The sequence below is a fragment of the Ambystoma mexicanum genome, chromosome 9 (genome assembly GCF_040938575.1).
Source record: "Ambystoma mexicanum isolate Mex_15411 chromosome 9, UKY_AmexF1_1, whole genome shotgun sequence".
Classification (NCBI taxonomy): Eukaryota; Metazoa; Chordata; class Amphibia; order Caudata; family Ambystomatidae; genus Ambystoma; species Ambystoma mexicanum.
This window is the reverse complement of record NC_090931.1, coordinates 433,556,476-433,582,931: the sequence shown is the minus strand read 5'-3', so window position 1 is coordinate 433,582,931 and position 26,456 is coordinate 433,556,476. Positions and strand designations below refer to the sequence as shown.

The following is a 26,456-nucleotide window of genomic DNA, read 5'->3' as shown; positions in this document are numbered from 1 at the left end:
CTCCCATCAACACTTGAACGTGAAATAAAAAAAATGAAGATGGCTGCCAGAGAAGGGGTTTAGGGAGAGGGGAGTCAGTTATTGGATTTATAGGAGAAAGACAGTTTATAAACGAAAGTGAAACTGTTTTTTCTTTTACCAAGGATTCCCAGCCTGATGACAAGGAATATTCATGAGCATGTGAATCCATGCCAAACCCCATGCTGGAAAACTATGGCGATTAGTTATTTGTCACATCAAATAGGACTAGCCACATAGAAGAACTTAGTGAGTAGTCAAAGCACTAAACACCCGCTTCTACCTCCTCAAACACACCACCCAAACACTACACACGTCCACTAGTCTAGAAAACCTATACCCGAACACAAACCCAACACAAGCAACACACACTTACAACAAACTAACCCGAACACTGAGCCTTAACCATACTGACAACACGCCAGTGTACACAACCTAAAAAGCCTGCCAATCTATCCATAAAACACACACACACCCCAACATGACAAACAGCCAAACAGAAAACACCCAAGGCATTCGACCTTACCCGTATGGATACAACAAGCCAGTGCACGCAACCTAGCATCTGCAAGTCAATACACAAATGCCAGTTTCTCCTGGTTCTGGACCTATCCTCTCATTCCTCCCTCACTAAGCAACCACTTACTCTTTCTTGCAGAGCCACGTGAGCGCCTGGAGACTGCCCTTGGGGGGGTTTTGGTGCGCAGTATAAATCAACATAACCTAACTTAACGGGGGCACAGCTATCTCTGCAACCACAAATCTAGCCCACCTCTCTCCTATCTTATTACCACCAAATAGAAGGTAACGTGCATGTACCCACTCCCATTCCATAACTGTCTCCCACAGACTCACTGAGTTGTGAACTCTGTTGCCCAGCCTTCTGTCACATCAAGAAAATTATTACTGAGCAATATCTCACAACTAGATAGACTACACTCTGTGCTAGCTAGTCCAGCTAAAACTGCATATATGTTACAAAGAATTGTGAAGATTAGCATTATGTCATATCAACAGATCTGTAATACTAGCTTGCGTCACAGTCCGCTTGCGTCACATCTAAACAGAATTGTGAATGTCAGCTTGCACCACACCTAGACAGAATTGTCAAGATTAGCCTCCGTCCCATCTAGACAGAATAGTGAAGATTAGCTTACGTCACATCAAGAGAGAATTGTGTATGTCAGCTTGCACCATGTTAGGCAGAATTGCAGGCAGTACCCTCTGGGAACACCACACACAATTAGGACTAAATAGGTAAGCAAAAAACAACCTTTAGTATAAGTCTGTACCACACACTTTTGGTAGCGAGCTGAGCAGCCAGGCTTATCTCAAGAGGGAATGTGAGCAGTAGCAGAAGTTACACAAAAGTAGCACAATCACAGTGGTTCAAGTAGACACACTGAAGGTTTCTTGGTAAAATGACTTAAACATTTACACAGTCATTTAGAAAACGTTCACTAGTAGAAATCAACTCAATATTGAACACCAAAATACTACAGTATCAAGCTAAGTTAAAAAGACAGTTTGCGCTCCCCTGAAAAAGGAGACAAATGGCACTTCAGTACTTTCAAATAGGAATAAAAAGCATAGGTTTGTACAAAAGGTTAGAAAGACACTTCTGTTAGATAATGCAAAGGTTCAGTGTACCAAGAGGGTCAGTTCGATTCAACAGGCCAGGCCAAAGTCAATAGTCTAGTGTTCTTGGATAGGACAGCACAGTTCTGGTACAAACGGAGAAGTCTTTGTAAAAGTTTTTTGAAGTAGTCTTGACGATAAAGAAAAATATGCTGGGTCACAAGCTGATTAGGCCTGCGAGTTAGGAAAGTTTCACAAACTTCCTCCACAAGAGTTAGGATCTCTCAACCAAATGGCACAGTACCTTAAAGTGGAGCAAAAAGATGCAGCTGAAGACGTTGGTTCCTGGCAGGTCCTGCAGGTCTCGCTGTTCCTGAGCCTCAGTCGTGGGGACAAGAGGGAGGACATCGGGGGGACTCCTGCACTGCACAGGATCGTAGTCGCAGCAAAAAAATGTCGTCACTTCAGCTCAAGTAACTGTGGCTTCCAAACACAAACTGGAATCCTTCCCCCTGGTTCACCTTAACCAGGTCCGAGAATGGTGTCCAGGCATTGGCAGAGTTGATTGGTCCCACCAACTCAAAGGAAGAAGCCATCCTTGAAGGAGCTTTTCTGTCGAGGGAGTTTCAGGCAATTCGGACCCACAGCAGGGCTTCACCGGGAAAACCAACGGTCCAGGAGTTGCAGCAATAGGAGTTGCAGCAGTAGTCTTCCTTCATTCCAGTGGTCGACTGCCTTCCAGTCCTGGAGACTCGCCTTTTAAACAGTTTTCTCCCATTAATTCCAGCCTAGCTGCCACTCACCCAGCAGGGTGGCTGTCCTTACCGGACAGTCAGCCAGCCAATCACGCCAGAGTGCATTTGGGTCTCCTAGGAGACTAAGCACAGGGAGTTTCAGGCACCTACCTCACTTCCTGCCCACCCGACACTTATACGCCATGGGCGGACTTCAGTCCTGAAGCCCGCCAAAGGTTCACAAACAAAGGGACCAAACCAGGTTTCGAGCGCAGAGTTAAACCCCAGAAGGACCTTTCCACAAAGAAACAGCGAAAAAAGATGACCAGAGTAGGTTTGTTACAGAGGGGTCTTGGGCGCCATATTGGAAAACATGGCTGACCAGTGTTCGCGGTCGGGAAAAATCATGGTAGTTCGTTATAATACCACTGCCACCTGCCATTTCAATAGGAAAGGGTAACATTTGACTGTTACAAGAGTGTTTAGACATAGGGGATGCTAGGCAACCCCTCCATCACTCTATAGGAAGATGGTGTGGGCTGGGTCTATGAATTTAAAAAGACTAGTAAAGTCAATTTAAATTTACTTTCTCTGGGAGACAGTAGTCCGTCTCGGAGTAGGTATTTAAACCTTGGGGCCTCCAACGGACACCCCTGTGCCACTGTACTAAATGTGCTGTGTCACAACAATAAAAAGATGATGCCTATGGGGTTATCTAAAACTCCATAACCAAAGAACACAAGAGTAAACACACACAGGGAAAAAACAAGTTCTCAAAAATCCAGCAAAGTTGCTGGGGGTCTCTAAGGTGAAGGGAAATAAGCACATTTCTGAGCATTCTCCCTAGCACACCACACCTAGACAGGACTGTAAAAATGTGCTTGCGTCGCAATTAGACAGAATTGTGAATGTCATCTTACACCACACCCAGATAGAACTGTAAAGATTAGCTTGCAGCACATCTAGACAGAGTTGTGAAGATTAGCTTGTGTCACATCGAGAGATAATTGTTAATGTCAGCTTGCACCACACCTAGACAGGATTGTAAAGATTTGCTTGCGTCGCATCTAGACAGGATTGTGAGGATTAGCATGCATCACTTCTAAATAGAGATGCCACTACCCAACCCCACTAACAATCTCAACCCTCTGCATACACATCTCAAACTCTAACTAAACACAACCATATCTTTAATGCACAACAAACCTCACACACTTCACCACACTGCAACAACAAAATATACTACACGTAGCCTCACACAACAGCACAGAATGGCTCCCAACCAAAAAGCACATCCAAGCTCAACGAACGTTGCAAACCGAACTGAGGCTACCAACAGTACATCACCGCTCTCTTGCCCTTCTACCACTCAATCCTACTAATCTTCCTACCGTCTTCTCTTTTCAGATCCGCCAGAGCGCCTGGTGACCACTCCGGTGGTAACGGTGCACAGTACAAATACCATTAACATTAACATCAACATATGCAAAAGGCAAGGCAAGTAATGCTGAAGGCTTTAGTTCCTTTCAAAAAGACAGAACAGGATCAAAAACAAAGCAAAAAGAATGGACTCCTACAGAAACTATAGCGGAAAGTTGCAAAAAGAAATGTGCTAACATTATCCCTGCCACACAATTGGACCGAAGCCTTTTGAAGCACAAAAGGAGCTCTTCACGTTTATGTTTAGAGCATACAGATGTGTCCACACTCCACTAGCTCGAACCCCAGTGTACACTATTCATTGACTGCGTTGACCACCATTTCTGAACTAATTTTAAGGGATGAAGGGAAAGGCCAACAGAGTAATCAGGATTTTGGACTAGTAGTATAATAGTCACTACCAGTGAGTAACTTTTAGTTAATCTTATGGCCCGCCGGTATAGGAAGATTTTACCGAAAACAAATGGTTGCAATGACCAAACTTTCTAAAAATGCTACCACCAAAGGTTCGAACACCAAAAGTTTCGAACCTTTGGTGGTAGCATTGTAAAAATAAAAATAAAACGGGGGCTGCAGGGGTGTCCTTCCGCATCGCCCTGTTCACTATACCATTAAGTATAGTGAGCGGGGCGATGCGGAGGACACCCCCGCAGTCTTCCATTTAAAAAAAATAAATTTAAAAAAAAAAAGGACCATGCGGGCCCTGTTCCCGAACACGTAAGTGAAAGGGAACTTGTGCTGCAGGAACCCAGCGTGAAGAACAAGGTAAGTGGGGTTGGTTTATGTTGGGGGTGTGGGTGGGGGTGTGCTGAGGGTGGAGGGGGTGTTATGGGTGTGTTGTGTATGTGGGTGTATGTATGCGTGTTCGCATGAGAAAGGTGCAAACTTTTGGTAGTTCGCACCTTTCTCATGCAAACGTTTTGCCTGCGGTAGTATCAGCCGCAGGCAAATCACTTCGATTCGGCCTGCCCACTTTCCTCCATATGGTATGGGTAATTACAACACACTACACACACGTAGGCAGCATCAGCACTCAAACCTGTGCCCATACAGTAGTGGCTGCAGAAGGCGGACGTAGAGGCACATGTTTTGATCAATAGACTTACAACCATGTGCACAGTGTATTCAAGATAGGATACCAGTCCTGAAAATCCAGAGTCCATAAGGGAAAGCCAGAACAGGAAGGACTCTTCTTAGGACCCAAAGATGGTTCAAACGGTGGCCACCAGGGGGAGCGTGGATGCAGGAGCGTCTGGGTATTCCTCCCGTCCCACGGTCCTTTATAGTGAATTGAGCCCCCACTTGCACTCCCCACTCCAAAATAGACTGGACAGGGAGGTGGGGGAACCATCCCTGCACATGTGGTCCAAAAAGATGTGAAAATCGGACACGGACTAGAGAATGGCCTTCGCACCCTTGGGCGATACCGAAAGCGAAAATCCTGCTTTCCGAAAAGCTGCACATTTAGAAGGCAAGGCGCGCCTCAGCCGGAGATGGGTGAAAATACACGGGACAAGGAAGCTGTCGGCAAAAGGCCCCGGAAACTTGCAATACGTCCAAACACCTTCGGTTGAACAGTGTAAGCCGAGTGCCGGGTGAAGCAATGCAACCCGGTAACTTTAAGCAATGGCGGCACGGAGGCTGACGAGCGGCGCCGCCGGTCCCGGTGCGCTCCTGAAGGTGGAGGAGTTCCACGCAGGCCCACAGACCTGGGGTAAGCGACCCCCAAGAGGAAGCAGAGCTGTGCATTGCCTGGGGTAAGCAGGATCGGGAGGAACGACACGCCCCACCCTCGTGGAAAGTCCCCTGAGGGTCGTATGTCTGCGTCCTGCTGAGAGTACTGTAAAAACCTGCTTGGATTGCCCAATGTGGGCTTTCTTAGGCGATGCAAGTGTGCGTGAGCGTGCATTGGCCCCATAAAGCGGCCCTTCCATCACTCTCTATCAAGCCGCTCACTAAGTTAGGGAGCTGCGGCCCAGAACGCATAAGGTTGAGAGGGGGTACTGTGAGGGTGGCCCATTCCCTGCCCTCGTGGTGGGACTCTTGGATCACAGAGGCAGTGGGGATGTTGCTTGTGGCCCACCCGTCTCTATACTAGAGTGGACAATAGTGGAAGGAGCGACCAGATGAAGGGGAGCCCATACATTGGAAGTGAACAGTGAATACGGAACAGTGAATACGGCGGAGCTGGGGCGTAGGGGCCCTTAGTGGAGAGCCAGAACAGGGTTTGCCGAGGGCACACACCTGCTCCCAGGGAAGGGCCCCCGGAAATAGCCCGTCACTGCACAGGGGCCCAACTTGGAAAAACAGCTGTGGGGCATCCGAGGGGGAGAGCATCATTCTAGAGTACTCAGAGGCCCCCAGCTCTACTGATCGGATCATAGGTCCTGTCGGTTTCCTGGATTTATTATCCCTTATAGTCTGAATACGTTCAGGGGAGCAAAACCTGCCAGCCCTGTGGACTAGCTCGGGTGGTTGGGCTGGACACAGACCTGAAATAAGCTTCACGGAGGAGACATGTACGCCCAAGGAGCAGTGGGCCCCCAATCTTGAGGCATTTGCCTTCCTCCTGAGTCACGGACTGAAGTGCGCCGAGCCAACAGTAGCTGCTGACCTTAGAGGGTGGCGGAAGCGCAAGGACCCGGATAGACCTTCTGTACCAGGAAAGGTTCCCCAGAGAGCCAGTACCCGGCACCAACCTGGTTCCATGGAGATAAAATACTGCGTTGTCAGAGAGTCGGCTGGCGGCCTCCTGTCCTACATCGTTCTTAGTGGTGTGGGCCATCTACCTAGGGCAGTGTGCCCGCCACAGGGGCAGAGGCACTGGGCACAGGCCAAGGAGAACATCAACCCACTGGAGGAAGCGTGGCAGTAATGCCCTCGTTGGCCACGCATAGGTCAACGGCACAGAGTGCATGGAAGTAAGGCAAAAGTTGGCCACTGACAAATACATGCCACAACGTCCCAAGACCTCATCTCTGTCCAAAATGGAGGCGACAGCGGAGGAATCAGCCGCAACCAAAAGGTGACATGGCGGTCCTTATGGAAGAAATAAGGAGCACGGGGAAACGGGGGCTGGGGGGCCGCTGCTGAGCAGCCCAAGATGGCTGCCTAGCTTTTGAGCTCTGTGTGAAGCCACCAATCATCCTCTTGGTGTGGCAGCTCCTTGTGACCATATGCCCTGATCGTAAGCTCACATTGAGGCGATGGTATAGTGCAGCTGTTAGCCCAAAATTGGATCGATCGGACCATCTGAGGCGCTGTACGCTTGACCTGTGCGGCAAGCGGCCTGATCCTGCTTGGACATCCAGCATGCTGCACGGAGATGGGGGCCGTGGTGTTGGACCCGCCTCCCTGCTTTCATCGATCACTGCAGCGGACCTCGAGACTGCGCCCGGGCAGGCGCTGCTTCTAAGACAACGACCGACAGCTTTGACACTGCTGCCCCTGCTGGAGTGCTCGCTCTGAGCCGCCAGGTAAGGTGCGCACCGTGCACGGCGGCCTCCGTTGGTGGGCTGTGCGCGTTGCTCCCTCCGGAGCCCGCGCCAACACGGGCCCAGACATCCCCGCTATTCCTGCTCTGCCCTGCAAACCCGACACCCAGCACAAGCAGCGTGGCCGCGCCTGGATCGCCGTGAGCGCCCGCTGCCTGCCCCTCCACTTTTCCCCCCCACAGACAGCTCCCCCATCGTAAGGCCCTCCACCATTGCCTGTTCCTGCTGGGAGTCCCTAGCGGGAGCACCAACTGGGGCTGTTACATGGTCCGGAACATAAGCTGAGGAACATCATATAAAAAATGGGACGGTAAGATCTGCAGGAGCACCGCGTGCTGTTCACATCAAGGTTCCTACTTGGCCCCCCCAAATGCACCCCCCACACTCCCGATAACACAGGTCCCCTGGCCAGGACTGGTGTGCCCCCCGAGGAAGAGCTTGTTGCTACATGGTCCCGCACCCCCGTTCCACCCCCAATACATTATCTGCCATCCACTAATCAACCTGAGAGGGCTGTGAGAAACTCCTTAACGTTACACTCTCATTGTTGGTGCGAGGCCCTTGTCCCAAGTACTGCACTGCTACGCTCACTGTCACAACCCCATCACCAATTGTTTCACCAAAGGAAGCTCTCTACTTGGCTGGCATTGTGGTCCGCATAAGATACATCTACCCCATGTGCCATATCACTCTGCGACTTTCCCTCTCAGTCATACCCACCGCAGGCGCGCCATGCCTCGACTCCTGTAGAATGCACAGGGGGATGTGACTTTGCGAGCTGGTAACTGTCTGGTCATCCACTCACCCGCTCCTCCTAGGGAGTCCTACGCTGAGCCCGAGGCGCGAAGTCTCTTAACTGTGCATACAACTACGGCTCTGGAATAGCTGACAGGAGTGCGGTCTCAAGTGTCTGGGCCTATCACATCCGGCCTCCACATCTCATATCTGGGTCACCACGGGAGCGCATATAGTGGAATAGCGCCTGGCTGCGTTTTGTACCTAACTTGAACCCCCTCCTTATTCAAATTTTGACCTTGCTTCGTCATTTTTCGGGGTCTCATTCTCATGATCTAGGAATCACGCGACTCAGCTGCTGATCTAACTGAGTGCGCTAAACTACCCTCGCCCCTCTCAGCGAGGTCTGCATAAATTCGGAATGTCCAACAGATCCTGCGGCGCTGGCAAAACCGGCGCCATGTTTACATTTGCTAAAGCCACGGCCAGGCCTGAGCAGACAACGACCTCCCGGCCAAGATGATACAGACACGCAAAGGGAACATCCCGGCCTTAATCTAGCCACCATGATGGAGTCCATGGCCAAGAACTTTGCCTCCTTTCATGAAAGGTTGGATCACATAAACGCCAATGTTGCGTCACTTAGGTCCTAATTGGACCAGCAGGGCTCCAGGATCATAGACCGTGAATGTTTATTGGTGAATACTTATGGCCCAAATATAGACACCCCCGAATTCTATGATGAGATTTCCCTTATATTGATGGGATATTTAGGTGTCCCCATAATCTGGGGGGCGAGGGGAGTCATCAATCTTATACTTGATAATAATCAGGATAGGTCAGGTACAGCACCTAGAGCCATCTCATAAGCAGCTAGACGGCTACAGGCACACATGATGTCCTCTTGGGTTGCGAGATGTTTGGAGGACTCTCCACCCTCAGGTGCGAGATTACACCTTCTACTCCACTGTCCAAGATAGTTCCTCCAGAATAGACCTATTTATAACCACAGGAGACTGGATTGGCAAGGTTGTCGATACCCGCATACTAACCAATACTCTTTCCGATCATGCAGCCTGGAACTCGCAACCCCCTCGCAATTCCTGGCGTTTCAAATCCGAAGCACTACTTGATTTAGTGTTCAAAGCCGAGATCCTCGCTGACATATAGACTTTCTTCGAATGTAACCCTGAACAGGATACCACCTTTGGGATTCGATGAGGCCTTCAAAGTCTACATTAGGGGGATGGCCATCTCACGGGAGTCAGGCGTTTTAAAAACCATTAGGAATGACCTACAAAGCTCTGAGGCAAGACTCAAAGCCCTTGAGCGTGAGGCCAATACAACACCACATGAATTAGCCCAAATTAAGCGGAACTAGAGATGTTTGAGTCTCACGTTACGTGGGAGATTAAATATTTTACGGAACCAATAGCGGCAAGGAGGTATGGAGAGGGTGAGAGAACACTGGCTAAACTAATTCGGGTGGAAGGGGGCGGGTCCCACATAGAATGTATTAAGGATGCGCAAGGGGTTCCACAGTGGTCGAACCAACAGATACTTTCGGTATTCTCACAATTCTATGCTGACTTATACACCCCACAACAGACACATAACCCGCAGGATATTCTAGATCTACTTGAACAAATCCCCATGACCCTCATATCTCAAACCACTCGCGAACAACTGGAAGCCCCCATAACACTAGATGAGTTGTCAAAGCCATCACCGACCTCCCCCAAGGTAAAGCCCCGGGTCCAGACGGACTCACCTCTTGAGTTTTTATCAAGAACACGTAGCTATATTAGTGCCTAGACTCCTCGAGGTCTGGTCAGAGGCACTGCACGAGTCCATCCTTCCCTCAACAATGCGCAAGGCACTCATAACAGTTCTCCTCAAGCCCGGTAAACCCAATGATGAATGCGGATCTTACGGGCCAATATCCCTCATGAATCTTGACACGAAGATATCCGCTAAGACCCTGGCCAACAGATTCCTCCCTATGATGCCCTACCTCGTCCACGACAATCAAAGTGGTTTTGTACCCGGATGCTCAACAACCCTTAATATTAGGAGACTCTTCAACTTCCGTTAGAGAATTGACCAGGCGTGGATGCAGTTGCGGTCACGCTTGAGGCACAGAAGGCTTTCGATATGGTCTCCCGGCAATATTTGTGGGTAGTCCTGGAGAGAATGGGACTCGGCCCCAACGCGATCCAGTACATTAAGATATTGTACACCTGTCCCACCGCTAGGGTCCTGGCCAACTCCTTGACATTGCACCTATTCGAATTACGGAGGGGCACGCATCAGGGTTGCCCCTTCTCCCCCATTCTTTCCACACTGGTCATCGAACCGATGGCAGATTATGTCAGGACACCACACGCTTGCAAGGGTATATACGCCTGGCTGATATCGTTGTATGCGGACGATGTCCTATTGTATGTCAGAAACCCATCCACACACCTTGACCCATATTGAGGGACATAATCAAGGTAGGCACCTTCTCTGGTTTTACAATTAACTATTCGAAATCCGAGATATTTCCCCTCGCCACTGCAACCCAACAGCCGACTTGTGAATACCTCCTCCGTTGGTCCCCTGAAGGTATTAAATACTTGAGGGTACAAGTGACACTATCTAGATCAACGTTGATCACTGACAATTATACGGCTGGTGCGAACCACTTTGAATCTAAAGTTACCAAATGGCGCGCCCTGCCACTCCCTCTAGCTGGTAGACCCTCGCTGATCAAGATGGTCCTGGTTCCCCAGGCTCCTATACATCTTCGGAAATGTACGAATTTGGCCGGGGCAGAAATACTTTGATGGTCCGCACGCCCTGTGCTCCCAATTCCTGTGGCATGCCGGGGCGGTCCGTAAAACATGGGAATATATGACTCTGCCCTACGAGAAGGGGCGGGGATTTGCGGCTCCTGACTCTATAGTGGATAGCGGCCCAAACACAATTTGCCACATACGGGTATAGACATCCCACTGCTCCCCCTCAAGTTAAGCTGGAAAAACTGGCTACGACCAGGGTTAACACTATGACTTTGGTCCTACAATGCAAATATACATCTAATGCTCCAGCTGACCGCATCATGTCTACTCTGGCGGCGCCCTTATTATAAATGGCTCCCAATATGGGGTTTTCCCGGTCTGGTACCCACCCATGACAAACTCCTATCTCAACACTGGTCAGACCTGGGGGTATCAAGCATTGACGGATCTGTTCCCGGAGGGGCAGTTTATCACCCCACAGACATGGAGCCCTGGTCACAGTGGCTCAGCCTTGGAGATGTTGCAATATTATAGGCTCCGAGCTGCTGTTCCCAGCATGTGGTCATCCTTCCCGAAGGAACCTCATGACACTCCTGAGCTACAATACAACTCCACCACCAGTCAGGGCATTGTCTCCTCCCTCTACAAAATCCTACTAGCCAGGCTACCCGACCGGACTTCCAATGCTCGCAATGCATGGGCTTATGAACTTGGCCTGGAAATAACAGATGACCTGTGGAGGAAGAGGTGTTCCCATACGAGTAAGGTCTCCCTAAACTCTCGATATAGATGCATACAATTTAAGATATTGAACAGAGTGTACTATACCCCACACAGACTGTCCACATTCAACAGCGGATCCACACAGGCATGCCCAAGATGCCGGGCCGAACGTGCAGACCATGCATATATGTTCTGGGCGTGCTCCGCGCTAGATACATTCTGGAGAGATGTCCTTGGCGCATTCTCTGAGATTGTGGGCGAGATGGTTGACCCAGACCGATGGCATTGTTTGGTATATGGAGGAAAGAGGAAACTAAGAAAATTGACAGGTTTCTGAATGTGGGAAGTATAGTGGCCAAGAAATGTATACTGCAATGCTGTAAGCGTCCCCCACCTCACCCCACGCCCTCCCATCTTCAAGATGTGCCTCTCTGCCCTTACCTGGACACAAACCTGCGAAGAGGAATAAATCACCTCACTGCCCGCACAATCTCGCCCAAAAAATGTTTATACTGCCTTCTGTATCTACCTTAATAAAGAGACAGACTAGGCCTCTGCCTCAAATATATCACCGAATTCCTAAAGGAAATGTGATCTACTGTTATGTATATTTGTCCCTTAAGTGATGATGTTGAAACTCATAACTGCCAAAACTACGTTGTAACGTGTATGCATGTAGCGATGACCGATGCCCAATGTTTGTAATTGCCTATGCTCTGCCAATAAAATAAAAGTTTATAAAAAGAAATAAGAGCATGAGGGCGGACATCGGAGACAGGGTCAACAAGATTACGAAGAGAATAGACGAGATGGAGGAGCGGCTAGAGGAAGTGGAAAGCAATCAGTCCTCACTGCGTACCCTGGAAACACAAATGAACCCAAGGATGAAGGAACTGGAGAGTCGGGATGAGGAATTCTGTTTAAACATGGATGACTTGGAAAACTGTGAAAGACGGAACAACCTGAGGCTCTTTGGCATTCCGGACAAAAGGGAGTAGGAGCCGGACGAATAGAACGCTCCATGAAGTCACTAAATCGTTATTTGAGGACGACTCCATTGACAAGGCAAGGATTGAGGGAATTCATAGAGCAGGGCGGGGGGGGGGGGGTCAACAGGTGGTCCTAAAACTATCCTAGTCCGGTTTCATTACTCTAGCAATAAAATAAAAATCCTGGACAAAGCGAAGCAGAAGGGTCCAATCACCTACGGCTCAGCGAGAGTGGCGATCTTCCAAGATCTATCCACATTGACCCTGGCCAGGAGAAGGATGTGCATGCTCTTGACAAAGTGGTTACAGGAAAAAGGAGTGTGCTACAGATGGATCTTCCCGTTCTCCCTCACATTTGAACTAGATGGACACAAACAAAGGCTGAGGACAGAGAGAAACATCCGCAGAGGTATGGCCGGGCTGTTGGGCGAAGCCGAAAGCAGGCAGAACCATAATGAAAGGACGGATGACGATAGGGAATGGCGCATACAGGGCCCGAAACGGAGGCGCATACCGGGCTCCAGGAAGTACAGGAGAATTAACGCTTCGCCTGTGGTGGACTCTTGATATACACGTGGTACATTGTAATCTTATTAAATGTGAATGGAGTGGCAGTTAAAAGGTTTACACTACGCGACATGCAAGTTTGGGGTGGGGGTCCTATGTTGACAGGGTCCCGTGGGGGAGATTACGGGGCTGGTGGGACTCAATGGGGCCTTGTAGAGACCTGGCCTGTTCGGAATGGAGAGGGCCCAGTAGTTAGGAGGTTGTATAGTTGAGGGACCGAGGCGTTAACGGTCCCCGGTGGTGGTCCGAGTGCAGCCTGGTGATATTAACCGGGTGTGTCGGATGCCTTCAAGGGGTGGGGGGGGGGGGGGGGGGAGGTGGTAGACAATCTGGTCACATGTGATGACTTACATATGGGCAGATATTAAGCTGAATAGGTAGGGGGGGTGAGTCCAGAGCACAGGAACCGCAGGGGAACCGGGAGGCAAGGGACATGGGAGATGGTGGAGGTGTACAGACTCAAGGATGTATGGAGGAGCCAATGTCCGAATGCGAAAGGGGTAATCTTACCAGGGATCTGGGGTGACTTGTTCACAGCTAATCCTCCCCATCCACCCCCCCCCCCCACATCGCCAGTTTGAGGGTCGACCTGGAAATGTGGGGGAAACTGACCAGATCTTGGCTGGGGTGATTAAACGCCCTGAAGATGGTCTGCCTCCCTAGAATTTTATACGCGTTCCAAATGCTCTCGATCCACCTCCCGAAGCCCTTTTTTCATGAGGTAAAGGGGGCGATGCTGAAGTTTTTATGGGAGGGGAAGAAAGCGAGAGTAGCATACAATGTCCTTACAAAAAGATGGGGGCGGGGGGCCTCTCGAACTTGAAAAAGTACTATGAAGCGGCACAGCTGAGGGTCCTTATACCCCATCTGCGAGGGCAGAAGCGAGACCAATGGGTTGACTTGGACAACAATAATCTAGCCCCTGCCACGGTATCAGAGTGGCTGTAGTTACTGAAAAAAAAGCTCCTAAGCAGGCTCCGAGACCGCCCGGTTTTGGGCACTGTGATGCTGGAAATGCATCGGAGGACAGGGCCTCCATATCCTTGTCCTTTACTGCTTTTTATCGTGTGTTCTGTTGTGTTTTCCACGCAGGAGTTCATGTGGGACTCCTGGCGGTGTACCTCTCTTTTGGTTTAGTTTACAGGCCCATGGGATACCCTTATGGCACCCATGGGTGGGGGTACAACCCTGTGCCCCTAGTGTATGTTTTTGGGCACCTGTGTGTGACCCACAGAGCATGGTACGGGCTGGTGGCAGCTCTGTGCTGAATTGACTGGTGCCCTGAGCGTCCTCCATTTTGGGATGCCTAGGCGCCGTCATTGGAATCGGTAGATTCCTGATGGAGACAAGATAGCCCCCGTGGCCTCTTGCCTTTCATCGCCCGTTACCTTGATCTTCCCGAAGTCCCGGGACGCCCTGACTGTCCCTTCCCCCTGACTGATTGCTGGGTGGAAGTTCCATACATGGTAGTGTGGGGAAGTGCCGACCAGACTGGCTGCAGCCTTCCCAACGACCGCATGTTGTGGGTACACCTGTGGGCAGGACCTGGGTGAATGGAGTGTGTGACAAATCAACACTTCTTGTTGTGGATGTCTGATATCTGGTGGTTGACACAATGACTGAGACAGCCCTGCCCGAAACTGGTATGAATGCAGTGTGTAGTGTTGAATGGAATGATACTTGTCTGAATCCACATTCTGTGTTGTCAGTGTCTGGATGGAGAAGTATGGCCTGAATGCACCATGTGCCTGATTGGCTGGCTGACTGCTGAATGCCCTTCAAAGTGATTGGATGCCCGAGTGTGACCCAGCAGAATGAATGGGAGATCAACTGTATATCTGGGGACACCTCACTGCTAGGAATCGGGTTCAGAAGCTGAAGTCCAAACTACGAAGAGTAACTGGAGTGATACTGAAGCTTGACCTAGAAACCCTGCTGGAAGAGAAGAATTGCTGTTGCTCTTCTTCACCAATCTGAAAGCTGCTGTGTCTCCAAGGACTGACCCAGAGAGGATCTGGTAAGGTGCCCTCTTCCCGAGCTACGAGGGACCATCGTGCACCAGCTGATGGTTACCAAAGCTCCCTGGTAGACAGACCTACGAAAGGCTGCCGACCGGAGACGGGGACTGCCGCGGAATCACAAAGAGAATCTCGCAGACTGTTGTCTGCCACCATTGACGACCGATGTCGCTGACCGGACAGAACTCTCGATTCACGGACGCGCTCGTTCGCACCGATGCCCGCGTTATCCCTGCCGGAGAAGGCCAGGCCGTCGATGCACAGAGGAGCATCCGCTGGTGGGTTTCCCGCCACCCAAAGACCATAGACGCCGATGACTCGACACCCTTGCTGGGCCACAGTTCTTCAAACTCTGCAGTCAAGAACTATCGACATCGAGGTGCACCATACGCTTCTTTCTTGCAGGACGTTTACGCTTCTCCGTTGACGAGCACCGCTAAGAAAGAAGCTGCCCCTTCACTGCCGTAGTTCACCCTGTTCGCCGGACGTTCGACGACCCGAGACTCCTGCCTTAAAGGGAGGGCACTCAAGAAGGGCCGTCGATTCCCCAACAAGGAACGGTACAACGCCAGGTACTTTGGGGTTGCTGAACTATTAGGAAGACTCTTGTGAACAATACATGGACTGGGCTTGTGATATATCTTTATTCTACAGGTTGCCCAGGTTGGGGAGAGTGGGGGGAGGGGGGATCTCCACACAGAACTGTGTCTAGGTGAACAGGGCCAGTATTCTGCCAATTGTTCTAACCAACTGCTTTCCTCTTATATCTATTGTTGGTTTCCTTCACGAACTGATTTGTGTGACATTTAACTGCACTGTTGAAGCACTTTAAAGATATCTAATAGTAATTGTGGTACCACGTAGAACTGTATATTTGCCATTATAGATAACTGAGTACAAAGTGAGTTATTGTGATATTGTACATAACCTTGAATGACATGCATTACTTACCGTTATGGCATTTCTGATGATTGTATCTGCTTAGATTCACATCCTGTGCATACAGTCCGACATCCAGTGGTAACTGCAGAGTATTGCATCTTGTCTTTCGGGGACCGAAAGGTGACGTCGGCATAGGCGTGTCTGTAACACTATCCCTATCGTGACGTGTAGTGTACCCAAAATCCCTCACGTGCCGAGGTCCCTCCGATTGTATTTTTTCTGCCATGAGGGAGCCCAGGGCTATAGTGAGTGAGTACATAAAGAGAAAGTAAGACATCTATGTTCCTTCCACCCCGAGCGGAGAGGTAGGGAGGGCGCATGTGAATCTAAGCAGATACAATCATCAGAAATGCTATTACGGTAAGTAATGCATGTCTTCTGATGCTTGTTAATCTGCTTAGAATAACATGCTCTGCATAGACTAGCGAGCAGTACCCAGAGTTGGAGGTGGGTTGTGAGAAGGAACAGTAGAGAAAAGATGCCTTAGTACTGCTTGTCCCGGTATTACCCAAATTGGGCGTTTCCAATTGTTCGAATGAACAATTGACCGAATTTAAAGGGTCACAATTGACCTTTTCACAATTGACCGAATATATATATATATATATATATATATATATATATATATATATATATATATATATATATATATATATATATATATATATATATATATATATATATATATATATATATATATATATATATATATATATATATATATATATATATATAACGATCAATTCGTATACAACCCTTGTCCCACCTCAGAATCAGACCTAGAATGAGTGTCTAGGCAATAGTGTTTTGTAAAGGTGTGTACAGAACTCCAGGTCGCCGCTTTGCAAATGGACTCAAGGGGAACATTTGCAATGAATGCTATCATGCCCCAGTGCCTCGAGTAGAGTGTGCTCTAGGCTTGAAGGGCAGTTCTCTCTTAGCAAGAGGGTAACATAGTGTGATGCATTTGACAATCCACCTTGAAATAGCTGATTTAGAGACAGGATCCCCTCCTCTACAAACTGCCACTGAAACAAATAATTATTTAGTCTTCCTTAGTGGTTTGGTTCTTTCCAGGTAAAACATGACTGCCCTGTGCACGTCTAGTGTGTGAAAGCTTCTTTCGGCCATGTTAGTAGGGTTCTGGAAGAAGTGGGTAGTTCACATGGAACTTCGAGATAAATTTAGGCGTAAACCTGGGATGTGTGCGCAGAACTACCATATCTTTGTGGACTGTAACAAAGGGGTCTAGAACAGAAAGAGCCTGTAGTTCGCTAACCCTTCTGATAGAAGTGATGGCCACTAAGAAGGCTGTCTTACAAGTCAGGTCTTTCAGACTTGCTTTATGCATAGGCTCAAATGGAGCTCCCATGAGCCTGGTCAAAAACCACATTCAGATCCCATTCAGGGGCTGGGTGAGAAATGGGAGGATAAATCCTCCTAACCCCTTCCATAAAGGCTTTAATCACCGGTATTTTCCACGACACCTTTTGTTGTGATGTGGTGTAGGCTGACAGAGCAGCCAGATGAACCTTTAGGGAATTGAATACTAACCCAGTGTCCAACAGGTGGGTTAGATACAGCAGGATGTGTGAGAGTGAGCAATCTATGAGATTGACACCCTTGGAATTGCACCAGATGACAAAACGTTTCCATTTGCTGGCATAGCAATAACGTGCATTAGGTTTTCTCACTACACTGAGTATGTCCAGGCACCTCTAGGGAGCTTTAGGTGTCCAAACTAGGACGTCAGGAGCCAGGCTGCTAAATTCAGAGTTTGTGGGAATGGGTGTAGGGTCTCCCCCCTGTCCGAGACAACATGTTGTACCGGCAGGGTAGCTTAACTGGCGGGTAGAGGGACATTTCCAGCAGGTGCGCGAACCAGAGTGGCAGGCCCACATGGGGGCCACCAGTATCATGGTAACTGGTTCCTGGTGCATCTTGTGCAGTATCTTGCTGAGAAGGGGAGTTGGGGGGGGGGGGGAAGCATAGACAATCTCCCTGACCATGTTATCCAGAGACCGTTCCCCTTGGATCGGTTCTGGGGGTACCTGGAGGCGTAGTCTTGGCATTGGGCATTCTCCCGAGTAGCGAACAGGTCGATCTCTGGGAACCCCCATTCTGCGAAGAGGTTGACACGATGTCTTCGTGCAGTCGCCATTCGTATTCTTCAGGCAGAGGGAAATCTCTGCTGAGTACGTCTGCCAGAAGATCGAGTTCCCCTGGAACATGTTGGGACAACAGAAACATCTCGTGTTTGAGAGCCCATATCCAAATGTCCTGGGACAGCTTGGATAGCCCTTGAGAGCGAGTGCTCCCCTGTTTGGCCAGGTAAAACACAGCTGTAGTGCTGTCTGTCATAATCAGCACCGTCATCCCTTGCAGTTGCACCTGAAAGGCTTTCAAAGCTTTGAACACCGCTAACAGCTCCAGTAAGTTTATATGATTGGACGCTACTTGAGGAGACCAAACTCTGTGAGCTGTCGGTTGAAGCAGATGAGCTCCCCACCCTGTGAGAGATGCGTCTGTTGTGAGAGTGGCTTCCACTGCAGGGGTGGTGAAGGTCTTCCCCTTCAAGAAGTTTTCTCTTGACCGCCACTGCAGAGAGAACGAGGGGGCTGACTAGACAACCACCAGACCTTCCCATTGTCCACTGGCCTGACACCACTGGCTGTTGAGCCACTCTTGCATGGGACGCATGCGCAGCCGCGCGTGGGGAACCAAGTATATGCATGACGCCATCATTCCTAGCAAGCGCATTGCTTTGCGTACCGTCACCTCCCGACTGGCTACATATTGAGGGATCTGTGAAAGCATGTTCTGAACCCTCTCGCTGGAGGGGAAGACGAAACAGTCTTCCGTCTGAATTAGAGCTCCCAGAAATTGTTTTACTTAGCTGGGGATTAAACTGGATTTCTTTTCGTTGATCGAGAAACCCAGGCTGAAGAGGAGACCTGTTTTTTGGGTGTTCGAAAAACAAACGCCGAAAGAGTCCCCCGTGATGAGCCAGTCGTCAAGGTAAGGGTAAACTGGGACGGATAGTCTAGGCAGGTGTGCTGCTGCACTGCCAGGACTTTGGTAAACATCCTTGGCACCGAGACGATGCCGAAGGGGAGTACCTTGAATTGGGAATGTTTGTCCTGGATCATGAACCTGATATCATGATATTTTCTGTGCGCTGGCAACATAGAAATATGAAATTATGCATCTTTCATGTCCAATGTTGCCATGAAGTCTCCCCGTTTCAGCAATGGGTTCACCTCCTGCAGTGTTACCATGCAAAACTTCTGGGGTTTTATAAACTTGTTCACTGGGCGCAGGTCTAGAACAGGACACATGGCGAGATCCTTTTTGGGTACAAGGAAGTACACTGAATAAATACCCTTGTTTACCTGAAGAATAGGGACGGCTTCTATGGCGCCCTTTCCCAGCAGTGCTTCCACCGCTTGGATCAGGATCTCCAGATGGTCCAGTGAAAGGGGCCGTGAGCGCGGCGGTCTGATCTGTGGAGGTCGGGCAAATTCCACACAGTAACCGTGGGCAACCGTCTTTAAGACCCACTGGTCGGGTTTTATCCCCTCCCATGCCTGGAGGACAGATGCTAATCGCCCCTCGACTGGGGTGACATGGGATGGGACCTGGACTTGGTGGTCATTTCTGACCAGAGGCAGAGGCTCCTCTGGGATTGGAGCCTCTGCCTCTACCTTTGCCGCGTTTCTGAACCCTTGAGGGGTAGTAAGTGGGGCTTCCAGATGTTTGATTTGTGTTGAAATTACCCATGCCGTAGTTGTTTTGACCAGCACAGGCTTGCCCTCGAAAGGACCGCCAAGAGCTATTACCCCTCTGGGAGGAGGGTTTTTGTGTAATTTGATGGAGAGATCTAATAGTCTCATGCTCCTTCTTGGCTGTTTCCAAAGCCTCATCTACAGCTTTCCCGAAGAGGTTAGTCTCTTCAATGGATTTATTAATGAAAGAGGCCTGAGTTTCAGGTCTAAATCCTGATGTATGCAGCCAAGCGTGTCTTTTCAGTAGGGACCCTTGTGCAAGAGACCTGCCTGCAGTTTCCGCAGTGTCCAGTGTGTTTCACCACATTCTGGTTAACTGGCCTTCCTGGAGCAAATTCCATTGGGCATCAGCATAGCTTGCTAATAGAGTAGTATTATTAGCAACCCGTATGGTGTATGCAGCTGCTGACGTGACACGTTTGCCCAGGGCATACAGCCGCTTAGACTCCTTGTCCGGTGGTGATTCTCCCGTGGCAAGGGGTACCCCTGCCCTCTTACGAGTGGTAGTCATCACCAGTCAATCTGGGATGGCGTGCCCTTTGATATATAGAGGGTCGGTGGGAGAAGGTCGAAATAATTTTTAGACTCTCGGGTTCACTGCCCGTGTCTGAGCAGGTGAGACCAATGAGGGAGCTACCCGTCTCTTAACAGAGTTAAGGAGGGGGATGGATTGACTCGCTGGAGGCTTTTCTTTAATAATATCCTCCACGAAATCCTGCTCAGGTACTGCCTCTTGAGTGGCAATTTTGAAGTATTCAGCTGCTTTGTTCAACATGGAGTTGAATGCCAGAGGCCTGGCGAGCTGGGGTGGACGGAGGAGAGTCTAGGCACAAAACATCAGAGTCCTGATCTTGCTGTGTCCATGGGTCTTGACCTTCCTGCTGGGTTTCCTCCCAGTTGTCCGTAGTATCCTGTTGATCTTCCTCATAGTATGAGAAAAGAAGCTTCTACTTCTTCATTATAGATGTCTCTATATATGTGTCCATCTGGGCGATGTCTGCCTGTTGGAAAACATGAGACTGATCTTCTTGAATTTGGAGGTTAGAGTCTACCCAAGCCCTTTTTGGAGGAGGATGATCAGAAGAACTGATAATCTGCTCCAGCCGATCCATACACCCCTCAAATTTTTCAGTAGTCCATTTAGAGGACCCAAATGAGCCTACGCGAGGAGAAAAGACGTTCTCCGCACTGCGGTGTCGAAAGGAACCTCTCAGGATGTCGGAAAGAGGCTCTCGACTATCTTCATAATGCCTCACCGGAATCGGGAACCCAAACAGCCAAAAAATGTTCGCGGCTTGGCCCATAACCTTAGGCGGAACCGGAGTAAGGCCCACCGCTGCTGTGATTCTTCCAATGCTACTTTTGATAGTCGCCGAATTGTCGTGAGACAAAGGCTCAGATGATTTGTCGGCAGTTGTAATACCGTCCGTGGCACTAGAGGGCCTAGCGGTCGGTTTTCCAGGTAGAGGCCTAGCTGTAGTTTTCAGGCCTACTGAGGCCTTGGAAACCGTCGAAGCCTTGGGCTGCAAGACTTCGACGCATGTAGGTTTCGGCGTAGCGCCCTTAGTTGGTTTAGATTGCCCAAAACGCTGCTGCGGATGCGTGGAAGGCTTTGGATCTAAACGATCCGAGGGAACGGCGAAGTCTTCGGTGGCCCCGTTGGTGCTTTTGCTTTTTTCAACAAAGGCGTCGAAATTGGCATAGGGGTTGTGTGCTTAGTGCGATGCGCTTTTACGCCCCGGTCTCCATGTGTAGTACCTGTAGCAAGACCAGTCTCGAGCCTGGAAGGGTCGGGGACGGGCGTGGCGGACCTAGAAGCATCCGCCTCAAGGTCTATAACATCCGCATTGGACATTTGGTCATGCGAAGTACCCCCGTCACTTTTAGCTGGCATGGCAGTGGGGCTCCACGCGTGACATACCGTACGCGGTCCACCGCTTTACACAGCGCTCCTTAAGGGTCTTAGGCCAAAGGAGTTTGCACGCCGCTTATCGTCGTGCTCTAGGGGGAGACGGGCGTTACACGTCCTGTGTTCGTCCTTCCAAGGATATCTGACCCTACATTTAGGGCAGAATCTAAAAGGAGTCCTTTCCATAGCAAAAGGGAAGGATGACCAGACCAACAGGGAAAAGAGGGGAAAGGAGTAAAGACATACTAAAGAATATGGCCACCCCGACCCCACTCTCTCTACTGTATAGGTCGGCCAGAGGGCACGACCACGTGGAAAATCCGGCCGCCGGATCTTAGGCGCCGAAATCCACAGCCGTAGATGATTCCCCCATAGTCTTCGTTGAAAATGTTCTTGGTGGGCAAAGTGACTTAACAGGGAATAAACCGACAATTCGGTAAAGATAAACAATGTCTCTAGTAAGAGCTCCGCTATGGGGCGACCAGTTATCTGGGCAGAAAAAAACAATCTGAGGGACCGCAGTGCGTGAGGGATTTTGGGTACTAGACACGTCACGATAGGGATAGTGTTAGACACGCCGACGTCCCCTTTCGGTCCCCGAAAGACAAGATGCAATACTCTGCGGTTACCACTTGATGTTGGACCATATGCACAGCATGCGATTCTAAGCAGATTAACAAGCATCAGAAAGAGGGGATTTGGTTGCCCTTTTTTGACAAATACGGTCATTAGCCCATCTAAGGAAACTGTTAAACCAGTGGAAGCGCAAGAGACTCCCAGTGAGGTCGAAGGATATGGATGAAGTGGAGGATATCAGTGGAACTGCATTCTGCGGGGGGGGGGCGGGAGGAGGATGGGTGGAGAAGAGCAATCCTTAGCTGTTGATGTAGTTGGTATTAATGTTGAAGTGTTGAGATTGCAAGAAATGTCAATAAAGAATTGATTTAAAAAAAATATATATATAGTAAATTGAGAAAGGGCCGAATTGAATTCTGGAGAGATGTGAATTGAATAATCACTGATGATGCAAAGTTGGGGGGGGGGGCACAATTAGAATGTGCATAAAAGGCAAATGATCGAAATAAAGTATTTCAATTCACATACATTCTGCATCCAGCATTTTATTGGAGCTCATGTTTAACTAAATCCCATGCTAAGCAGGAACTAATTATACATCGATTTACAATACATCTGGTGATCTGTTCAGAACGTGTCTTCTGCTTTGAAAAAAGAACTTGCTCTAGTTCTCAATTTCTGATTTGCTTTGATGATCCTAAAACTAGCATAGAATAGCCAAGCCATATTGGATAAAATATTTATTTTTTCACATAAACGTATGAAACTTGTTTTGTTCAGCAAATAAACCATCCCAATAACGCTCAATCATTGATCACTGATCTACTTTAGAATGCTGCATTTACCTTTTCTGAACAATCAGGTTAATGTTTCGTAAGGCAACGTACTGCACCTCTGGTTCACCAGAGAGCAGAGTGACCAAAGGAGGAGCCAGCTTCTTCAGCAGCATGATGTAATAATCCGCCTCCTTGGGTAGGAGCTCCAGGAACTTCATTAGCACCTTCACAGCAGAAAGGACCACTGCTGAGTTTGCATGAGAAAGGCGAGGTGTCACTCGCTCGCAGATACTGGAGACATAGAAGAGCAATTTATTAGTATGTGTGAGCTTGAACATACACAATACAAAACACACAAGGAACTGCTCTCACCCTAAAATACACAAAACCAAACACAGAGCATACCTAACAAAAAGTAAACTGCTGAGCTCTACTCCTTTCTGACAGCTGTAGCACCTGATTAATCAACTGAGCCCCTCATGCGCCCAACATTACATTATGTACAAACTTAAAATTCTCAAATTCGGCATTGGAAAAACAACCCAGTCATCACAACACATTTGGAAATTTCTTCTTCCCATCCTTTGCAGAGTTATGGTCCACCTCCCATGACTGACAAACCATTCTATCACAAAACAGTCTCCCCCCACTGCACCCCCTCCTTTGCAAACCCGCTTTTTCATCCACTTATCTTTCCTTTGCTCATTTTGTATCCTCCACTCATTTACAGTCTGGGTACCACTGGCAGAGGGTGCAGACAAACCTAGGGCCCCTGAAACTACTATGCTGGTTATCTGGTGCAGTATGAACGCCTTTTAATATAACACAACTGTTTAACTCTGAGGTGAGACAAACTCAGAAATGCAACCACCCACCAAACCACACGCTACAACACACAATCATCTACTAACTCTAATATATTTGCATGCATTGCCAAACAAACCTCCTCCATACCTGCATGAACACACGGAAAAATATCAACAAGATATGCACAGATAATTAAATACAGTACCTCCATGCACTTGAAATATTTTTCCCCTTATACAGCCAAAAGTGACATGAAAACCTCCATCTGATTTGGGGAATTCTTCTTAACTGTGATCTATGCTTCCTTGGCAAATATTGTAAAGTCACAAAAGGTGCACAGCCATCCATTATACTCAAGCGCACAGCCTTCAAATCACAAATGGACTCACCTAGATAACTAACCAAAGCACTATTAAACATTCACAATGGCACCAACATTGTTCTCATTCCTAAGACCACAGCAGTGAAGGGCGCCGCTGTGTGGTGCCGTTTAATGTCCCCGGCCCATGAATTGCTGTGGCGCTCTGGCCACGCTCCTCCACAAAGAAAGAACAGGAGGGTAGAAAATCCCCAGCGGGCCACCCTTGCGGCGTAAACCCGCCGTAGTGAAGTGCCCCGCTGTCTGGTGCTGTTTGATGTCCCGGGCATCTGATTTGGTGTGGCGTACTGGCCCTGACCTCTCCACCGAGAAGGAAGAGGATGGTATAAAATCCCCAGCGGGCCACCCTTGCAGCATAAGACGCATGATAATATCGGACGTACAATAGATATTTCGACCTGGGCCCAGAAACATAGGTGAATGATGGCTCTACCCTCTATCGACGCTGAGAAATCGCTTGATCGAGTTGACTGGTCATACTTGCGTATGGTTCTTGAGGGGTTTGGGCTGGCACAGCGGTTAAGCAAACTGATACTAGCCAACTTTGTATTACCATCCACAAGGATTAAAGTAAATGGGATTCTCTCTAGCCAGTGCGCTTGCATAGAGGTACTCGCCAGGGGTGTCCCTTATCTCCATTATTGTTCGCCCTGTCTATGGAACCTCTGGCCTGCTGGGTGCGTTTATCTGCTGATATTAAAGGGTTTGAGATAGCGTGTTACCACCATAAGCTGGCCCTATATGTGGACGATCTTTTCAATATGCAGGACTCCATCAGCACACTACCACACATTATTGCACTGCTGGAACGTTTCCGTGAGATCTCAGGCTTTAAAATTAATTTAACAAAATCAACCATACTCAACATCACGGTGTCACCACACACGGTTACGCAACTGAAAAGAGATCTCCTTCTCACTTGGGTCCCACACACTTTGAAATATCTAGGGGTGCACCAGACAGCAAAATATGGCAACCTTTACACAGCTAATAGTGTCCCATTATTTAATAGACTTAAGCAAGACTTATTACGCTAGGGTATGGAGACGGGGAGGGGCGAGGAAATCGGACATTTCTTGTTTTGGGAAAATGACAGCGGTCAAAATGAGGCTATAGTTGCATGTCTTCCAGGCGCTACCATTCTGGATAGTGAAAGCACCTTTGAAAGATCTACAATCGCAGATATTTAGTTTCATATGGGCCCAGAAGAGGCCGAGGGTGGCCAGCCACACGCTTATGCCACCTAAAAGAGCAGGGAGGCTAGTCATGCCGGATGTCGCGGCACAACTGGCTCCGGTGTTGGAGAGCCAATCGGCGTATAGAACACCGGAAACCAAACAAAAAATATTGAGCAAGAGGTCATGGGAATCCATCTCCATGAGACATGCTGGATTTCCCCTAAAGTTTGCAAGATACAGGGGCGGGGCCTCCCTACTTCAAATGCCACACTGGATTACTGGGACAAAGCAACACAAATAAAAGGTAACATTTCCCTTGCCTAAAACGGGTTTGTAGGGCAGTAGAGAATTTCCCCGAGATTTGCAAAAAGGAAGATTTACTCGCTGGAAGGAGAGAGGTCATCAAACACTAGGTCAGCTGTATGATACATGGCCTCTCACGTTAGAAGAGTGCAAGCAGGCCTATATAGTGGAAGAGTGGGATAGATTTGAGCATTTGCAGATATACCATTGGATCACCCGACCACCCGTAGCGCTCCAAGAGTAACGGGACACTACTACATTACAGGACCTATTCCTGGGTGACCCCTCTAGAGCCAAGTTGTCAACTCTCTACAAAGTGTTCAATAAGACCAGGTTCAAGCCCTCAAACACATATATGGTCAGATGGGAAAGGGATGTGGGAAAGCCTATAGATCTTATGTGGTTTAACATTGGGACTAGGGCAACAGGACCTCTCAAGCGGTTCATTTAAGAGAAAACAGTTTAAAACTGATATTCTGTTGGTATTTGGCCCCAGAGCGTATACATAGAATTCCCCACCCATCACCTGTTGGCGATGCAATGCCCCCCCTAGGCTCCTCTTTTCACATGTGGTGGGAATGCCCTCAAGTGCAAGCATTTTGGCAGACTATAGTTGCCAAGATTAAAGAGATATGTGGATTTGAACTGGAAATGGACCCGCTCATCCTACTCTTGGGTAATTAAGATTTGCAGGGACATTATAAACTGATGGCTAGCAGCTC

The 26,456-nt window shown here is 48.9% G+C and overlaps 1 protein-coding gene across 15 annotated transcripts in view; it reads right to left on the bottom strand.

Annotated features, from left to right (window-relative positions):
* Positions 1–26,456, bottom strand: part of AP2B1 (adaptor related protein complex 2 subunit beta 1) — a 1,113,451-nt gene that overhangs the window by 848,741 nt on the left and 238,254 nt on the right. For all 15 annotated transcript variants that reach the window (XM_069614911.1, XM_069614900.1, XM_069614904.1 and 12 more), the window contains one exon: positions 23,137–23,358. In XM_069614911.1, the coding sequence (XP_069471012.1) occupies positions 23,137–23,358 (222 nt within the window). The remainder of the gene's footprint in view (positions 1–23,136; positions 23,359–26,456) is intronic.